Source organism: Cryptomeria japonica, chromosome 11, assembly GCF_030272615.1.
Source record: "Cryptomeria japonica chromosome 11, Sugi_1.0, whole genome shotgun sequence".
NCBI classification, from domain to species: domain Eukaryota; kingdom Viridiplantae; phylum Streptophyta; class Pinopsida; order Cupressales; family Cupressaceae; genus Cryptomeria; species Cryptomeria japonica.
The window spans coordinates 261,835,145-261,854,737 of NC_081415.1; the positions used below are offsets into that span (position 1 = coordinate 261,835,145).

Consider the following 19,593-nt stretch of genomic DNA (forward strand, 5'->3'; position numbering starts at 1 on the left):
TATATATATATATATATATATATATATATATATAGAGTGTTTCTTGAGGGCAAGACATGGTTTTGAAAGGATGATGTTGGTGGGGTAAACCAAAAAAAAGGGTCCAAAACAATAGTAGATCCTATCACAAGCCACCACAAAGGAGATGTGTTGCTCAAGGTTGACTAGGTCTCCTAATGGTATCAAATGTATAAGGAATAGAATATAGATGGAATATATATTCATTGAGTGTTTCTTGAGGGCAAGACATCATTTTGAAAGGATGATGTTGGTGGGGTAAACCAAAAAAAGGGGTCCAAAACAATAGTAGATCCTATCGCAAGCCACCACAAAGGAGATGTGTTGCTCAAGGTTGACAAGGTCTCCTAATGGTATCAAATGTATAAGGAATAGAATATAGATGGATAGATTAATGATTGCAATGACAAATATAATATATCAACGTATTAAAGTTTGTGAATGCCTTGTATAAACTGTTACATATTGTATGATGGATACTATTCAAGATTCATGCTAATAAGCATAAACATTGTAGTCATTTAACCCTCATTTTGATCCTTCTATTATTGCTTCCTTTGGGGTATAAATATAGCACAAATAGAATATTTGGGCCTCAAAACATTTTATCTATGATCCCTACTTTGCTTATTATTAGCATGCATAAAACTAGCAAAAGTTGTATGTATTGTAGTATATAGAGTGCAGATTTTAGGTAGGAGGTATGGTGTATCCACGATTGACACCTTATAGGCCATCTACGATTAAAAAGAGTATATAAAAAAATCTCAAGTCGTGATTTATGGTTCATTCAAGATCAAAAAGAGGATTGGAGAAGTGTCTTATGAGTTGAAATTACCAAATGATAGCAAAGCACATAATGTATTCCATGTATCTCACCTCAAGAAAGTACTTGGACATAATGTGGTTGCCTCTTCAAAGTCACCTCCTTTCAATGAAAAGAACTCATCTTGATTCCTAAAGCAATTATTGATTTCAAAGAGTGTATATTGAGGAACATGAATATCAAATCATATTTGGTTAAGTGGAAGAAATCTTCCTATTGAGAATGCTACTTGGGAGATTGAGCATATTTTGAAACATCTAGACTTGCAAGCGCTTGAGGACAAGCAAATTATGGGAAGGAAGATTGTAATGTCCCCTTCTCGAGCATAACAAGTTGGGAAATGATTAACCTATTTTCCAAGTTTTCTCGTAGTCGAATTGGTGTGCAAGGGAGAACTCCAACTTTCTTGGAGAGTGCATGATTAAGCAAGCCTTTTGTTCATGGCGGTGAGTTCAAATGATTTTGGTAAGCCTCGTGATGCTTTTAAAATGTGATTTCTTCTTTTTAGGGGCTCTCCAAATTTCTTGGAGAAAATGGTTATTTTTAGACTAACACCAAGTTGCTACAATTTATTATTCTAAGTCATCAAAAACATTATGGTATGGTAAAATAACTAGTTATTTTTCCTTGGATGTTCCCTTTGATGATTGAGTTCAACATGGTTCAAAAGGAAATCATAGCTTCTCTTTAATCAAAAGTGCACCACAATTCTCTTAATCAAGCTTGAAATCATTTTGAAAATAGAATCATATCATTCTAATTAACAAAAGAGCACCAACATACTTGTTTAGATAATTCCACTACAAACTTGATCAACTTTTATTTCGCTTATGTCAAGTTAGTTCCTTGTTAAAGCAATTATCATTTTAAAACTATTATGCTCTTAAGACTTACTTATACTTGCCAACATATTCTCTCAAAATCCAAGTTGCAATCACCGTCATTTGGAACTACCTTGTCTTGATCTTGAAATATATAAATCATGATCAACCTAAAAAAAAAAATTTAGTTGGAGCTACAAATGAATAACAATATAGTCTTCATTTTGATGCACAACCAATCAATAAATTGATGATAGGTATCATGTAACACAATTATTGAATTTTGGATTAGGTAGTGTAGAGCCCAATTTTGTGCTCACCCTTTTGGGACAATGTTTTAATCAAAATGGTATTTTTTCAATTCTCTAGTTGACCACTTTGTTTCTCTTTTGACTTGAGTATTTGTTAATTATAAGATATTATATGATTTTCTTGTGTTGCATTTCAAATTTTGTATAAATTTGTAAGATTTTCAAGTGACTCTACGAGATTTCCTTTCTCATGGCATCAATAGCAGGTCCACATTATTGATAATCTCAAAGATTAATGACTAGTGTAATAGTTAGAGATTGTCAATCTAACACCTCTTTCCTATTATACCATTGGTTAATAATTGACACATCAACTTGAGAAAGCCCCATAATAGGGGAAGAGCACCAATTATTGTTCATGTTCCAATAATTGTTCACTTCACTTCTTGCAGAGCCAACTCTCGAATTACTAACTTTAAAGAAGAAAAAAAAACTAAAAGTCCATTAATAAATTTCACTTGTACCAATAGCTAACATTTTGGACTATAATTGGCCCGTTTGTGCACCTTTATTTGTAACCATAGCACAAAGTATTGGGGCATTTGTGCATAAGTATTGACAATTTTAAATGCACAGTTATTGAGGCATTTTTAGGCAGGTATCAAGCGACACTTTGAAATGTGTACTTTTTGACCCTTGTGCACATAATGAATCCCACATGTATTGTTACCACCCCAAATCCAAATCAATAGCTATAAATACTTACATAGAAAGTAAAAACAACAAAAAAAATAATCAAAATCCAATATACCGTTTAAAATCTATAGATACACAAAATAAACTATAAACTATAAACTATTGGTATTCTTCCCTAATACAATTCACTAGAAAAAGCTTGTGATACAACAAATGTCATCTCACCTAAAGAATGAAACAACCATTGCGGAGAAAGCTTGTGACACAAAATGTCAATCTCGCCTAAAGAATGAAACAACCATCGCAGTGTTTTGAAGTCAATACACCTTGGGCCTATCATGCTACTGGAAAAAACTCGGTCACTTGGTGAAGATGGTGGCCTTGATTTCCTTGATACCTTCAGCGAATACAGCGAAATGGAGCAAGGAGAACCTATCCTATATGATACATGTCACCTCGGCGCTTCCCGAAAATATTGTTAATCTTACAAGCTGTTCAGTTGCGCCACTGACTAGAGATGACACAATGGATAAAGTGGGTCCCTCATTTTGCTAAGAGCCACGACGTACAGGGTAGACTTTCGATGTAGCGAAACCGTTTATCATCTCTAAGATCAACAATGTGCAGTGTGTTTTTGAAGCTGCTTCAGACACCCCAATAAAGGACCTCCCAACACGAACAAGCGTGATGAATAATTTGGTGCAACACCAAGAATATTACAGTTGATGCACGGCGAAAAGATGTTGGCAGGAGGAGGCAACAACTTGAGAGACCTGTTTGAAGTGTCCAAGACCAGGGAAGACGCACCTCCCAAACTAGTGCAAATGCCGATGAACAAATTAGGTGCATCGGAGAGGAACAATAGGAGAGAATTTTCTGACCTAGGCGTGAGGGTTTCAGAAGGGGGTGCGAGCACCATTAAATCCAAATTAATTTCAAATTATGAATTCCATGTGTTTAATGTTAATAATATTACGAATAGCATTACAACAATGAAATTCCAAATAAAAAAATATTGACTATTAATTCAACATGATTTTTTTTCTTTTCTGCATTTACAAATTTGTATCTTGAATCTTCCCTGTTTGAATAGCAAAATCCCAATATTTCATTTATGATTGTAAACTTTATAAAGGGGGATTATATTAAAACACTTTTCACCCCGACCACATGATACGTGCTGCCAATTCAATGGATGTAAAAAGCACATAATAAATTAAATTGTTATCGTGTCTCCTCTGCGATAATTTCAGAAATTCTTTCAGTCAACATGATAAGAAGTATCTCACTCTAAGATTAGAAATATAATGAAACGCATTCCTTACAAGCATATTACTAGTACCTGTATAAATCAAATATTTGGAAACAAACCTTCTAAAAGGAAGAAAAAAAGTAGAATGACGCAAACAAAAAAGCACCTATTGGCACACCCATTGCATCTCCACATGGTGCAAATGCTAGTTAAATTCTGATGTGGGCGAGACTGGTTAGTTAAATTCTGATGAGGGAGGCAGATTTCGGGTTGTCTCACAATTTATATTTGATCTCCAACAGCACCATCAGTTTTGTATGCATCCTGATTTCTATGCCACGTCCACAAGGCATGTGTAGAATTAAACACCTACAAACAGAATGAGATCACCGTGATTAAAATTCTAATCAACACATAAAGCACATTTTGAATCCCAAACATGTGGTCATATTTCCATGGATAAACGATTATTCAATTTCACAGCCTAGATATATGGCATACCTCAAGTATGCCATGTCCAAAGCTACTCTCTCGATATGCACTCCATTCTGGTTGTTCATCCCAACAGAATTTACCTTTTGCAGGACCCGTAGTGAAATTTATGTGGCATACACCTCCAAATTCTGGTTTGTTGTCCTCTTTCTTGGGGCACTTGCCTTGATCATCTGCAAAGTCTGTGTCAATACCCTCGATGTTCCCACCATCTCCTACTATGATATACAAGGGAGCACATGGATCCAAAGTATAGTTGTACACTCTATTCATTCTTTCATATGCATGTACCTGCTATAATGTTGTTAGAATGCTAAAAACTTGATAAAACATCGACAGAGACTTCTAGATCACATCAATGCACGTATTTTTTTTTATCATTTTTAATTACTTGAACGAAGTTTCCATGTTTCCCACATATTGAGACACATGCCCTGCTATAGACCTGTAAGAATTAAAGTTGATAGGAATTCCACTCTACTTATTTGGCACTTTTTGCACAGACATCATTCACTCTACTTGTGGTAACGTTAATGATACATTTCATCCCTCAATACTGTGGGTACATTCTATGTAAGAGAGAATCCTCCACCTACCCTGTAAACACCCTGCATAGAGATCATCCTCATTAACTGAAAAAAGTATTTACTTGTATTTCTTCCAATTTTCAGATAGAATTCACATTATGCAACCACAAAGTTCCAAGATCGGTAAGAGTGTGAGGTAAGGTTCAAAGAATAAGAATCAGGGAAAATTCCTATGGGATGAGGTAAGAGCATGCAAGCTGGGACAAGGAAATTTCACAGGCTAACTGAACAGATTAAGAGTGTAAATTCATTCCTACATGTACAAAATGAAACTTCACCAGTGATTAACTGCAGTTTGCATGCTAATTATCTCTTTCTGTGTATGCACTACATTTGTTCCTTTCATGCCTAATATCCTACTCAAGGGATGAGGAAGAGTATAACCGCTTTGCTCAAACAAACTGTAAGTTGTCCCAATGCAAAAGTTTCTAGGTCACTACTTCATCCTTTGAAAGTAAGCATGAACCTCTCAGCACCGGAGGTGGGCTAGAATATTCATGCTTGTCATCATTAGAAAAGGTGGTTTGAGTCTGAAAAGCATCAATTATATTTTCCAATCAAAAAACAGTTGTGTGCCCAGGATACAATGTCAAAACCCACCAATATAAATGGGCTATCTACCGCACATCCCACTACTGGTTGCCAACTATAAGTTGAGAGCTTCCATTGACCTTACAAAAATCCTTTATTTAATGGCCTTCAATCTATTGCGTTGTTTACAGCTTAAAACTGATCAAAAGAGCAAAGTCAGATTGTCATTAAAATATTTTATTTACATACTTAAAATATATTTTGCTTCCCTAATAGGGAATTGCATTTGAGATAGATTGTACAATCAGAATCTCAAAATTAAATCTCATACATAATATACACCCTAATGTTTACACATGTAAAAAGCAGGGTGTTTCACGATCCAATGAAGCAATAGTCTGCAAAAAATCGCGATTATACCCGATTAATCTTGAATCCTGGAGCTAGCTGATTCATTCCTTGAAAAAATCGTTGACCAAGCGTTGACCCAATTTTCAAAGTTTTTTGCATTTAAATCACGTTAAAAACCCAAAAAATGGCAAAAAAGTGAAAAAAATCATTGTAAAAACTTGCAAAACCCTAGAAAAACGCATGAAATTACTGAATTGCTTAGAAATAGGGTTGGTATGAGACAAAATCAAAGCCAATGTGGAATCAACATTAAAAAAGTTTGTTATTTTGTCCATTTTCGAAGGGTTCATCATTCCCCACATTTCACTTGTTCAAACCCACGAGCTCAATGACCCAACAAAGGTAGAAAGCCCACAAGCTCAATGGCCCAGTAGGGGTTTGAACCTTGGTGGCTACCTCGCCAATGGAGTTTTTCTACCACAACACTAAATGTTAAAAGACATATTTAATATATGTAGATATAGATATATGATTTTTAATTTATAATTGATATAGTTAATTTTTGCTCAAACAAAGATATACAATTCATTATGTGAGCAATATATCTAAAGTGCTGCATAAAATAAATCTGAATGACAACAAACAAGCTTACATAGTTGTAATAAAAGAGCCTCCAACACACAATCATTAAAATTTGTCTCTACCTAAAATAGTAGTTGCAAGCTAGGTATTGCCAAAATCAGTGGCTTGCTAATCTTTTACTTCAGCTAAACAAATGCCTTTTGTTGAATTCAACCCCATAAAAGACTTATCAATTGCCATCAAGGAATATAAAGCATTGCAACTATGGAATATGATTTGATAAGCTTTCTCAAATATTGAACTACCCCTAGAAAACTCCTTGCCTCAATCACAATGAAAGTCTTGGAACACTTCAAAATGGCTTCCACTCTTACTAAATTCCTAACGAATGTTGGATCTTTGTCTGATAAATTTTGATCTCAACTACTTCATAGACTTAGCTAATCTTTGATCTCAGACTTAGACAACTATTTGGTGTATTTGGTGACTGCCCTTTTAAAAAGTTAAATGAATATTTGCCTGTGTAATCAGTAATATGAATATAAACAACAAAAAAAAAAAATTCCAACCCCCCCTTCGTCAAGTTGTGGATTCTCCCCTCTTGAGTTGGGTTGGGTTGTTGATGGTTTGATAGGTGGGTTTGTTTGGCTTGTCTAATTTTGTTTGTTTGGGGTTCGCACCTCTGTTTGGTCTATTTAATTTCGATAGCCTGTTGACTTTGTAAAGGGTCAGCACCCTAGTTAACATTGCTGTATTTATCAAAAACAAAAAACTATTTTCTACAATTCATAAGTTAAACTCCTTGTCTCAATCACAATGAAAGTCTTGGATCACTTCAAAATGGCTTCCACTTTTACTAAATTCCTAACAATAGTTGGATCTCTGTTTGATAAATTTTGATCTCAGCTACTTAGACTTAGCTAATATCCATAGAAAACTCCTTGCCTCTATCACAATGAAAGTCTTGGATCACTCCAAAATGGCTTCCACTTTTACTAAATTCCAAGTTGGATCTCAGTCTGATAATTTTTTATCTTAGCTACTTCATATACTTAGCTAATCTTTGATCTCAAACTTAGACAACTATTTGGTGTATTTGGTGACTGCCCTTTTAAAAAGTTAAATGAATATTTGCCTATGTAATCAGCAACATGAATATAAACAACAAAATCTATTTTCTACAATTCATGGGTTAAACTCTATTTTATTTACTCTCTAGAATCTCTATGCTATGGAAATGCCCTTAAGTTTTTTTTTAAAAGTAGTTTGTGTCTATTTTTCTACAAATTTTTACGATTTTTTAAAATCCAATTTCTTACTCATTTTTTCAAAAAATCTTATACTTTTGGTTTGCCGATTTTTTTCCCAAATGAATTTTGTTACTATGATATAAAGCATTGCAATTGTGAAATATGATTTGATAAGCTTTCTAAAATATTGAATTAACCCTACAAAACTCCTTTCCTCAATCACAATGTAATTCTTGGATCACTTCAAAATGGCTTTCACTTTTACTATTTGTCTGTTAACTTTTGATCTCAATTACTTCATAGACTTAGTTAATATTTGATTTGACTTAAACAACTATTTGGTGTATTTGGTGACTGACCTCTTAAAAAGTTAACTGATTATTTGCCTATGTAATCAATAATATGAATATAAACAACAAAAAATTATTTTCTACAATTCATGGGTTAAACTCTATTTTATTTGCTCTTTATATCTCTATGCTATGGAAATGCCCTGAAGTTATTTTAAAAAAATAGTTTTTCTCCTTTTCTACAATTTTTTTATGTTTTTTTTTTAAAATCTGATTTTTTCTGGGCTTTTTGCCTATTTTTTCCCAATTTTTTCAAAAAATCTTATACTTTTGGTTTGCCGATTTTTTTCCTAAACGATTTTTGCTACTATAAACTTTCATCTACTTGCTCAAACAACGAGTGTCATTGTCAAACATCAGGCTTTATATATGTTGTGCATCCATTTTTTCCCAACTCGTCTGCTTTACAATACTTCATTGGACATTTACAAACAATATGGTTTGATTTCACAAAATCATAATCCTATAGCTCAAGTCTTGAGATATGAATAGGATGCTTGAAACTCTACCATTGCTTCTGTTAAATTTTTTGATTAAAATTGAAATTACAGAGATACAGGGCAATATCTCTGATATTACTGTTATAATTCGAAATTAAAACAGAAATATCTAAATATATATATCTCACACTCAGTATATATATTGCACACAGTCTTTATTATTCTCACACTGCACATAAATCACAGCATATAACCTCAGGGATCTTCACGTAGCATATAAGTGCGGATATCTTTACGTACAGCCAACTAGAATTCGCTCAGATGTATTTTATGTGTATAGCTATTATCTACACACAGCTCTGAATATATAACACAAGATATATATCGCACACACAATGTAATATTCTCACGTAGCAGATATATGTTGCAACCTTTTTTCAAACACCTGGCAGACCAAATTACTCAGATCGCCGCCTATCCTTTTTAATCTTCTTGACTTTACTAAGGCCCACGACTAGGAGATAAAATACCCGATAGTAGAAGTGGACTGACATGTCCCAATCGGGGAGTCATTAGAAAAGTGTGTGATTAGTTATGTAAAGACACCCGATACATAATGCATTCAATGAATATTAGTTATTCAATAACAAAAGCAAATGGATAATAACAAAGCATGATGATTAGAGAAGAGACGAGATCACTGACAGGGATCATAAAATAATTTAAAAAATAAGGATTGCAACAGCAGTAAGGAGAAAGATATCTCATGTCGCTATAACATCAACACTCCCTCTTAACTAGGGAGGTATCTTTCCATATATACATGACATCCACAATGGCTCCTCCCATTTGTGGAGAAGAGTTTATTACGGAGTCATTCAACGTGATGTCCATGGCTACTCCCATGAGTGGAAAGGAATATGTGCACAAGTGCCCATCACGGAGTCACTCAATGTGATGTCGTCATGGTGTCACTCAACATGATGTCCACCATGGCTACTACCAGAGGGTGGATAAACACAAGTAAGAGAATCATCACAGAGTCTCTCAACCTGATGTTGTCATGGAATCACTCAACATGACATCCACCATGGCTACTCCTAGAGGGTGGATGGAACCACATCTCTGTCTCAGAGATGGACAAGGGCTTTCACCTCAAATTTCTCTGTCACAAAGAAAGATGCATTATGGCAAATTACAAAAAATCACTAATACTGAGACTCCCTCTCAGCAAGGGCTTCACTCTCCACAACTCCAATCTTGTCTCGAAAATGCACAAACTTCACTCTGGAGAGAGGCTTGGTGAGAATGTCAGTCGTCTGTTCATCAATGCAAATATATCAAAACTGAATGGCTTTCTGTAATACCATATCTCTGATGTAATGGTATTTGATCTCAACATGTTTTGTTTATTCATGTAACAATGGATTGACAGATAGCTTTACACAGCTTTGATTGTCACAATGAATAACAATCGGCTCCAATGATTGTCCAAACAATCCTGCAAGGAGCATTCAAATCCACACTACTTCTCGAGCTGCTACACATGCTACAATATATTTTGCCTTTGTCGTACTTAATGCTACTAAGGATTGCTTCCTGCTGCACCAAGAAATCATTGCAGAACCCAAGTTGAAGCAACACCTAGAGGTGCTCTTTCTATCAACTACACTCTCGGCCCAATCAGAATCAGATTAACCTTGTAGCTTTAGATCTATACAGGAAGAATACTTTCAACCCATATCCAATCGTCCCACATATGTATCTCAGGATATGCTTAGCTGCAACTAGATAAATTTGCCTTAGTTCACACATGAACTGATTGAGGGTACTCACTGCATAGCAAATGTCTAGTCTATTATTGACTAGATACATCAATGATCCAATAAATTGCCTGTACATGGTGGGATCTACCAAATTTGAACTAGCTGCAAACTCACTCAATTTCTTTAGATTTGTTTCCATTGGTGTAGACACAGACTTGCAATCTAACATTCCAAATCTCTTCAAGATATCTATGGTGTATTTTCCTTCACTTAGAATAATCTCATTGGGTCTTTGCCACACCTCTAATCCCAGAAAATAATGCATAAGACCTAAATCCTTCATCTCAAATTCAGAAGCTAACTCCTTTCATTTGACAATGAGATGACCTTCACCAGTAAGAAACAAGTCGTTAACATAAAGAACCAATATTAGAGTCTCACCATTAATTACCTTGAAGTAGAGATTTAACTTGCATCATTCTTGGAGAACCCCAAACTCATCAAGTATTGATCAATCCTTTCATATCAAGCACGAGGTGCCAATTTAAGGCCATACAATGCCTTTTTCAATCTGAGTACATGAAATTCCTTTCCTTGAATCACAAAACCATCTGGCTGTTCAATGTACACTTCTTCTTCAATTACACCATTAAGGAATGTTGTCTTTACGTCCATTTGGTGTAGCTTCCATCCTTTAGCTGATGCAATAGCAATAATAGTCCTGATGGATGTATAGCGAGCTACAAGAGCAAAGGTCTCCTCATAATCTATTCCCTCTTTCTGAGAGTATCCTCTAGCCACAAATCTTGCTTGGTACTTTTCAATGCTCCCATCAACTGCATGCTTGATCTTGAAAAGCCACTTGGAAAATACAACTGATTTCCCTTCTGGTCTAGATAAAACATCCCAAACATCATTCTTGAGAATGGACTGATATTCCTCTGTCATAACATCTTTCAACACTTGCTGAGTTGATGCCTCCTCAACACTGGAAGGTTCAGATTCGATGATGTGACTCATAGATGCCACATAGCTTGGAAACCTTTGTGGTCTTTTTCTTTCTCTGAATGTGCCTCTAGGAGCTGCATACTTTTCTGCATCTTGCATAGTCTGTCTAACCCATAGAGGTCTCTTTCGACTTATAGCAATATCTCTTGGACGATCTGTGGGTTCCAAAGGCTCAACTAGATCAATAGCCTCTTCAGGTTCAGTAGACTCCCTGTAAATCTTGGGAGTATGATTAACGTTCATGTCCTGAGGAGTCTCTTGGTCTTCATTATCTACTTCCATGTATGAACCCTTAGATCTTTTGAATGCAACATCTTCTTCAAAAGAGACATCCCTGTTGATCTCTATTTGTTTCTGTCCTGAAATGTAAATCCTGTAGGCTTTTAAAAATTCACTATAACCCACAAATATTCCTTTCTTTCCAGATGGTTCTAACTTAGATCTCTTATCTTTAGGCACATGAATATAAACAAGACAACCAAAAATTCTCAAATGTCTAACCTCGGGTTTCACACTTGTAAATGCTTCTTCAAGAGTCATACTTTCCAATATTCGATGAGGGCTCCGATTCTAAACATATAATGCAGTTCTAGATGCTTCTGCCCAAAGAAAGGTTTGTAAGTCTTGATCATGGTTCATAGCTTTGGCTGCCTCAACTATGGATCTGTTCTTCCTTTCTGCAACTCCGTTTTGCTGGGGGTTGTAAGGAACACAAAACTCCCTCTTAATCCCTGCCTCAATACAAAAATTACAGAAATTTCCAGAGGTGTACTCTCCTCCGTTATCAGATCTTAGAACCTTGATTCTTTTTCCTAACAAGTTTTCTACTTGATCCTTAAATTCTTTGAATTTCTCAAGTACTTCCTCAGATTCTTTAGACTTTAAAAAATAAATTCAAGTCTTTCTAGAGTAGTCATCAATGAAAGTTACATAATACCAAAAACCACTTAAGGATGCCACAGACATTGGACCACATAAAACAGAATGAATAAGATCTAGAATACATTTTGATCTACTTTCACTACAATGAAAAGGACTCTTAGTATTCTTACCCATTACACATCCTTTGCAAGTACCATTATGTTCCTGATTGAGTTTCGGAAGGTCAGCAACCATCTTCTCCATGGATGAAAGAGCTCTGAAGCGAAGGTGAGCAAGTCTCCTATGCCATATCTCACTCAAACTGGTGGAATCATGCATCAATGCTTGAGTTGGGCTAGTAGAAAGTCTATATAGACTCTCTTGGCGAACACCAATCACCTTAGCTATTTTAATGCTAGAGTTCTTTGGCCAAGAAAGAACTTTTCCTTCTGAGAATGCAACTTGATATCCTTTGTCCTCCAAAGCTGAAATTGATTCAAGGTTCCTCTTGATACTTGGTACGAACAAGACATCACTCAGGTGAAGAGGGATGCTAGAATCTAGATGTAGAGAGGTGGTTCCGACACCTTTCACATAATAGAAAGCATCGTCTCCAATTATTACTTTCAAGTTTGTTTCTCTTTCCACCAAGTCAAAAAGATGCTCTCAATATCCTGTAATGTGTCGTGAAGCACCACTATCAATCAGCCAAGTGTTACTGTTGGTTGGGACATTGCTTGGAGGAGCTGAAATGAATAGAAATCCACTTGAGTCTTCTCTTGATTCCTTCTAAGGATAGACATCATCCACATTTGCAGTAGAGGCATGTGATTTTGGTCTTGTTGAACAATCACTAGCATAGTGACCATATTTGTCACATCTGAAGCACTGAATATGGGAGAGATCCTTCTTCTTCTTTGATTTAGGAGCAGCATCTGATTTCCTGTCTCTATTTCTTTTGAAATTTCCTTTTCTCCCTTCTCTTCTTTTCCTCTTTGAAGTTTGGGTAGAAAGAACATAATTATCTTCATTGTAAGAGCTACAACCAATACCTCTTGCTGCCAACCTAGATTCTTCTTGAATTTAATCTGCTCTGCGGTGTTCAAACTTTGGCAATTTGGATCTTCCTCTGATACTTTGGATGAAGAGCTCCCAAGATTGTGGAAGACCATTTAAAGCCAACATAACCAGGTCTCTGTTTTCAACTTCATCTCCTATGGCACCTGGCTGATCCTTCAACTCGGTGATCATCATGAAGAAGGAGAGGATAGATTCTCCTTTAGCTATTTTAATGTGATGAAATTGTTGCTTCAATGCAAGAGCTCTACTGGTGTTGTTTATTTCATACATGCCTTGTAGACTCTCAAACATGGCTTTGGCCGTCTTTAACTTGGATATAATAGGTACAAGGTGATCCTTTACGGAATCAATCAATATCTTCTTGGCCTTCGTACCATTCTTCCTCTATTGTGTTTTCTCAATCTCATCATCAAGCTCGAGAACTTCTTTCTCCACAAATTCAAGAATATCATTTTCTTCTAACGCAATTAGGACTCTAAACTTCCAAGAGGTGAAGTTGGAGGCACCATCAAGTCTATCTTCAACCTTGAGTCCATTTACCATTTTCAAGACTTGGATAGGACTTCCTTAGTTGAAAAGTGTTGTGAAATATGGATCGAAGAAAAATGACAGCGATTCTGGAAGACTGATTGCCGTCAGTTATTGATCGTCTCCATCATTGAATCCGGTTTAAATACAAGAGGAAAGGTTGCCTACGTAGGGACATGTCCATGCGTGGCAGTTGCCAGGTATGGACATGTCCCTACGGAGGCAACTGTTCATAACAATTAGTTTGTTTATGTTTAATTTCCAAACGGTATGCTCTGTTAATATATCACTCTCCAGATAATAACCGATTTACCATTAGTTAGATTCATGAGGGCTATATCTTAACACTCCCTCTTAGCAGGAGTGGATCTAAGTAATTTTCTTGGGAGCATATTCTGTCATGACTTCCGACACAATTCGGGACAACATTTAATATAGTCTTGTCATGACAATAAACTCAATATCATGATATCCGGCTCAGTCTAGGACAATCACTTAAGAAGTCAATCATGAGATGATCACATACTTTAGGATCAAGATATCCGGCACAGTCTGGGACAACAACTTAATGTAGTCAATCTTGACACTTGGTCAACTATTGTCAAGATCGTCACCTTGAAATAGTAACCTTAAACATAAGAAGATCGTCATCTTCTTGAACACAGTTAGAATATTGCAATATACATTTTATTTATTTATTCATGAACAAATTACACATGGTAGGAATTTCATCCTAATAATCTCAATTATAATCTAGTCATACCAAGTTTACTTCTGAAGTATTCTATCTTCAATCTTGCAAGTGGCTTGGTGAAGATATCAGCATTTTGTTCTTCAGTACTGATGTACACTAGTTTTATGACGTTTCGATCTACCATATCTCTTATGTAGTGATAAGGGATCTCAATATGTTTGGATCGATTGTGAAAAACTGGATTTACTGAGAGCTTGATACAGCTCTGATTATCACAGTGAATTATTGTTGAATTCAGAGTTTTTCCAAATAATCCAAATAATAACTTTCTTAGCCATACCACTTCACGAGCTCCCATGGAGGCTGCCATATATTCTGCTTCGATGGAGCTTTGTGCAACTGCTGACTGTTTTCTACTAAACCAAGATATCATAGCAGAACCAAGACTGAAGCAACACCCTGTAGTACTTTTACGGTTAGTGGTACTTCCGGCCCAATCAGAATCAGAATATCCTTCAAGTTGAATCTCAACATTTTCATACTTTAAGCCAAGTTCGATTGTGCCTCGTAAATATCTTAGAATGTTTTTAGCAGCCATTAGATGTATCTTCTTAGGTTCACACATGAAGTGACTTAATACATTTGTAGCATAGCTGATATCAGGACGAGTATTTACCAAATACATGAGTGAACCGACGACTTGTCTGTAGAGTGTGGGATCTGTAGGTTTTGAATCTTCTACCTCAATTTTCAGCTTGTGCAAATTAGTTTCCATTGGTGTAGCTAATGGCTTGCACTCCATCATCCCAAATCTAGTTAGAATATCTGTGGTGTACTTTCCTTGATTTAGGAAGATGTAGTTTTTCTTCTGCCATACTTCTAATCCCAGAAAATAATGTAGAAGCCCTAGATCCTTCATATCGAATTCTGCTGCCAGATCTTGCTTACATTTCTCAATGAGATTATCCTCTCCTGTTATCAAAAGATCATCCATGTAAAGGACCAATATAATCATATTGCAATTTGAAGCCTTGAAGTAGATGTTGGGATCTGCTAGGTTCTTGGAGTACCCTAGTTTGGAGAGATAGTTGTCTATCCTTGCATACCAGGCCCTAGGTGCTTGTTTTAACCCATAGAGAGCTTTCTTTAGTTTACAAACATAGCAATTTTTATCATGTAGGTGAATCCTTCTGGTTGTTCTATATATACTTCTTCTTCAATTGAACCATTTAGGAAGGCAGTCTTTACATCCATTTGGTGAATTTTCCATCCTTTGGATGCTGCAATTGCAATGATTGTTCTTACTAACGTATACCAGGCAACTAGGGCAAATGTCTCTTCATAATCAATTCCTGCTTTCTGAGAGAATCCCCTGGCCACAAAGCGAGCTTTATGTTTTTCAATGCTGCCATTAGATGCATATTTGATCTTGAATAACCACTTGGATGAGACAACTGATTTGTCTTTTGGTCTAGGCACTATATCCCAAACATCATTCTTTAGTATAGATTGATATTCTTCAACCATAGCATCTTTCCAAGCCTGTTTTGATAAGGCTTCTCTGACATTTGTTGGTTCAGAATTTGTGAGTTCGGTCAGAAGTGCAGCATAACATTTTAGAGTTCTTGTTCTCTTATTTTCTTTGGAAATTTCATTTGGTTCTACATTATTCTCTTCAATCATTTTCCTTGCCCATAGAGGTCTTTTCTTGTTATTGAGTGTTTCAATATTTTCATCAACAAGAAGTTCAGAAGCTCTTATGATGTCCTCCCTCTCAGTGTCTGAAGGTTTGGAACTTTCTATGATATTCTCCCTCTCAATCTCAGTTATGTGATCTTCTTCTTCTTTAGTAATGTTATCATCCTCAGGTTCTTTGAGTGCAGTGTTTTCTTCAAACTTTACATCTCTACTTATCTCAACAAATTTTTTTCCTGGAATGTAAATGCGATATCCTTTAGTATTTTCACTATAGCCAATGAAGATACCTCTTTTTCCGGATGGTTCTAGTTTTGTCCTCTTTTCTTTAGGAACATGTATATATACGGGACAGCCAAATATCCTTAAATGACTTAAGTCTGGTTTGTTCCCTGTAAAAGCTTCTTCAGGGGTTATGTTTTCTAGAACTGAATGCGGACATCTTGTTTTGAATGTAGACTGCTGTATTTGAAGCTTCTACCCAGAATGAAGTGTGTAAATTTTGGTCATGCATCATGGCTTTTGCTGCTTCAATTATGGTTCTATTCTTTCTTTCTGCTACTCCATTCTGTTGTGGATTATATGGTACAGTATACTCCCTCTTAATCCCAACAGAATTACAAAAGTCTTTGAAGTTGTCAAATGTATATTCTCCCCCATTGTCGGATCTTAACACCTTAATTTTCTTCCCTAACTAGTTTTCTACTAGTGCCTTGAATTCTTTGAACTTAGATAGTACTTCATTTGAGTCCTTGCACTTTAGAAAATATATCCATGTTTTTCGAGAGTAGTCGTCAACAAAGATTATGTAGTATAAGGATCCAGTTAGGGATGTTGTTGACATGGGACCGCATAGGTCTGAGTGAATTAGTTCTAAAATAACTTTTGATTTGTGCTCGCTTGAGGGAAAAGAAACTTTCACATTCTTTCCCAAGGCACATCCTTTGCAAATGCCTGTGTGTTCAGATTTTAGTTGGGGCAGTCCTGAAGTAATCTTCTTTATGTTGGATAGAGCACTATATCTTAGGTGTCCTAATCTTTTGTGCCATAATTCATTATTATTTGAAACTTCAAGATTTAGTGCTTCCTTTTGATCACTGCATAGTTTGTATAGGCTACCATCTCTTGAACCTACTGTTATGGCATTTTTGATATTTGTATTTTTAGGCCAGAGTAGAACTTTATCTTCATTGAAGGTAACCCGATATCCTTGATCAGCTAGGCCTGAGATTGAGACTAGATTTCTTTTTATTCCAGGTACAAACAGAACATCCTTTAATTGTAGAGATACTCCATTTCTTAGTTTGATAGTACAGGTCCCAATTCCTTTCACAGGATATGTGGAGTTATCTCCAATAGTAACATCTTCACTTGAGTGCCCTTTAAGTGTTTCAAACTGATTTATGAATCCAGTTATATGCCTTGATGCTCCACTATCTACGATCCAAGTGTTTTTATTTGTATTTATTTCGCTTGATAGGGCTAAGAAAAAAAGTGAGTTTTCTCCTTTGACTTCGGCTAGAGTAGCTTGTGTTTTCTTCCTTTCTGGACAATTCCTGTGAGTGTGCCCATATTTGTCGCATTTGAAACACTGAATTTTAGACATATCTCTTTTCTTATGGTTTTTATTTCCTCTCTTCCGTTTGGAGAACTTTTTCTTTTTGTTGAAGATATTTGTATTAAGTGCTTGGATTTCTCCTTCTTTATTTGTCCCTAATCCTCTTGAGATTAGTCGAGATTCCTCTTGAATGCACTCATTCTTAAGTTGTTCAAATTGGGGTAAGGGGGGTGTTCTGCTAATAAATTGAATGTAGGATTCCCATGAAATTGGTAATCCTCTTAGGGCTATGAGAGAGATTTCTTGATCATCTACCTCATTTCCAATAGTTTGTAATTGGTCTTTTACTTCAGATATCCTTTAAAAGTATGTAGATATTGTATCATCTTTATTCATCTTTATGTTTAAAAGTTGTTGTTTCAAGGTTAACATTTTGCTCACATTGTTAACTTCATATGTATTTTTAATGGTTTTAAATACTTCATATGCTTTAGGCAGTCTGGCTATAGATGGAAGAATATGATCTTTGACTGAGTCAATAATTATTTTCTTTGCTTTATTATTACGCCTTTTCCAGGTAGATTTCTCTGGTTCATCATTTGGCATGTCTAGATTTTCTTCTATGTAAGACTCTAATTCTAGTTCTTCAAGAATGGCAATGATTCGTATCTTCCAGGAAACGAAGTTGGAGGCTCCTTCGAGTCTATCTTCCACTCTCATATTACTTGACATTTTGAATATTTTCTTAGTCGGATATATCCTCTGCGTATATAGCCTCTGCGTTGATTTGTTATTTACTTACGATAAATGCTTATGAGTAATATGGCTGTCTAATTTATTCTCTTAATAACTTGGCTCTGATACCATGTTGTGAAATATGGATCAAAGAAAAATGACAGCGATTCTGGAAGACTGATTGCCATGAGTTATTGATCGTCTCCATCATTGAATCTGGTTTAAATACAAGAGGAAAGCTTGCCTACGTAGGGACATGTCCATACGTGACAGTTGCCACGTATGGACATGTCCCTACGGAGGCAACCGTTCATAACTATTAGTTTGTTTATGTTTAATTTCCAAACTGTATGCTCTGTTAATATATCACTCTCTAGATAATAACCGATTTACCATTAGTTAGATTCATGAGGGCTATATCTTAACAAAAAGAGTAGATCAATTCTCCGTTGTTTCGACAAATCTGATCACGATCTTGTTCAAACCTGCTTTGATACCATGTTAAATTTTTGGATCAGAATTGAAATTACAGAGATACAAAGCAATATCTCTGATATTACTGTTGTAATTCAAAATTAAAACAGAAATATCTAAATATATATATCTCACACTTAGTATATATATTGCACACGGTCTTTATTATTCTCACACTACATATAAATCACATCATATAACCTCAGGGATCTTCATGTAGCATATAAGTGCGGAGATCTTTACGTACAGCCAACTAGAATTCTCTCAGATGTATTTTATGTGTATAGCTATCATCTACACACCGCTTTGTATATATATTACAAGAAATATATATATCGCACACACACAATGTAATATTCTCACGTAGCAGATATATGTTGCAGCCTTTTTTTCAAACACCTAGCAGACCAAATCACTCAGATCGCCGCCTATCCTTTTTAATCTTCTTGACTTTACTAAGGCCCATGACTAGGATATAAAATACCTGATAGTAGACGTGGACTAACATGTCCCAATCGGGGAGTCATTAGAAAAGGGTGTGATTAGTTATGTAAAGACACCCGATACATAATGCATTCGATGAATATTAGTTATTCAATAACAAAAGCAAATGGATAATAACAAAACATAATGATTAGAGAAGAGATGAGATTGCTGACAGCAATCATAAAATAATTAAAAAAATAAGGATTGCGACAGAGGTCAGGAGAAAGATATCTCATGTCACTATAACATCAACAGCTTCCG

At 35.6% G+C, this 19,593-nt stretch overlaps 1 protein-coding gene across 3 annotated transcripts in view; it reads right to left on the reverse strand.

Annotated features, from left to right (window-relative positions):
• Positions 1 to 3,627: 3,627 nt before the first annotated feature.
• Positions 3,628 to 19,593, reverse strand: part of LOC131069701 (purple acid phosphatase 23) — a 125,571-nt gene continuing 109,605 nt past the window's right edge. Inside the window, exons 6-7 of one of the 3 annotated variants that reach the window (XM_058005224.2) lie at positions 4,366 to 4,650; positions 3,628 to 4,233 (exon numbers count right to left, since the gene is read on the reverse strand). In XM_058005224.2, the coding sequence (XP_057861207.1) occupies positions 4,147 to 4,233; positions 4,366 to 4,650 (372 nt within the window). In that variant the 3' untranslated portion in view covers positions 3,628 to 4,146. Of the gene's footprint in view, positions 4,234 to 4,365; positions 4,651 to 19,593 lie in introns of those variants that run through there. The other 2 variants (XM_059213844.1, XM_058005225.2) reach the window with 2 other exon arrangements.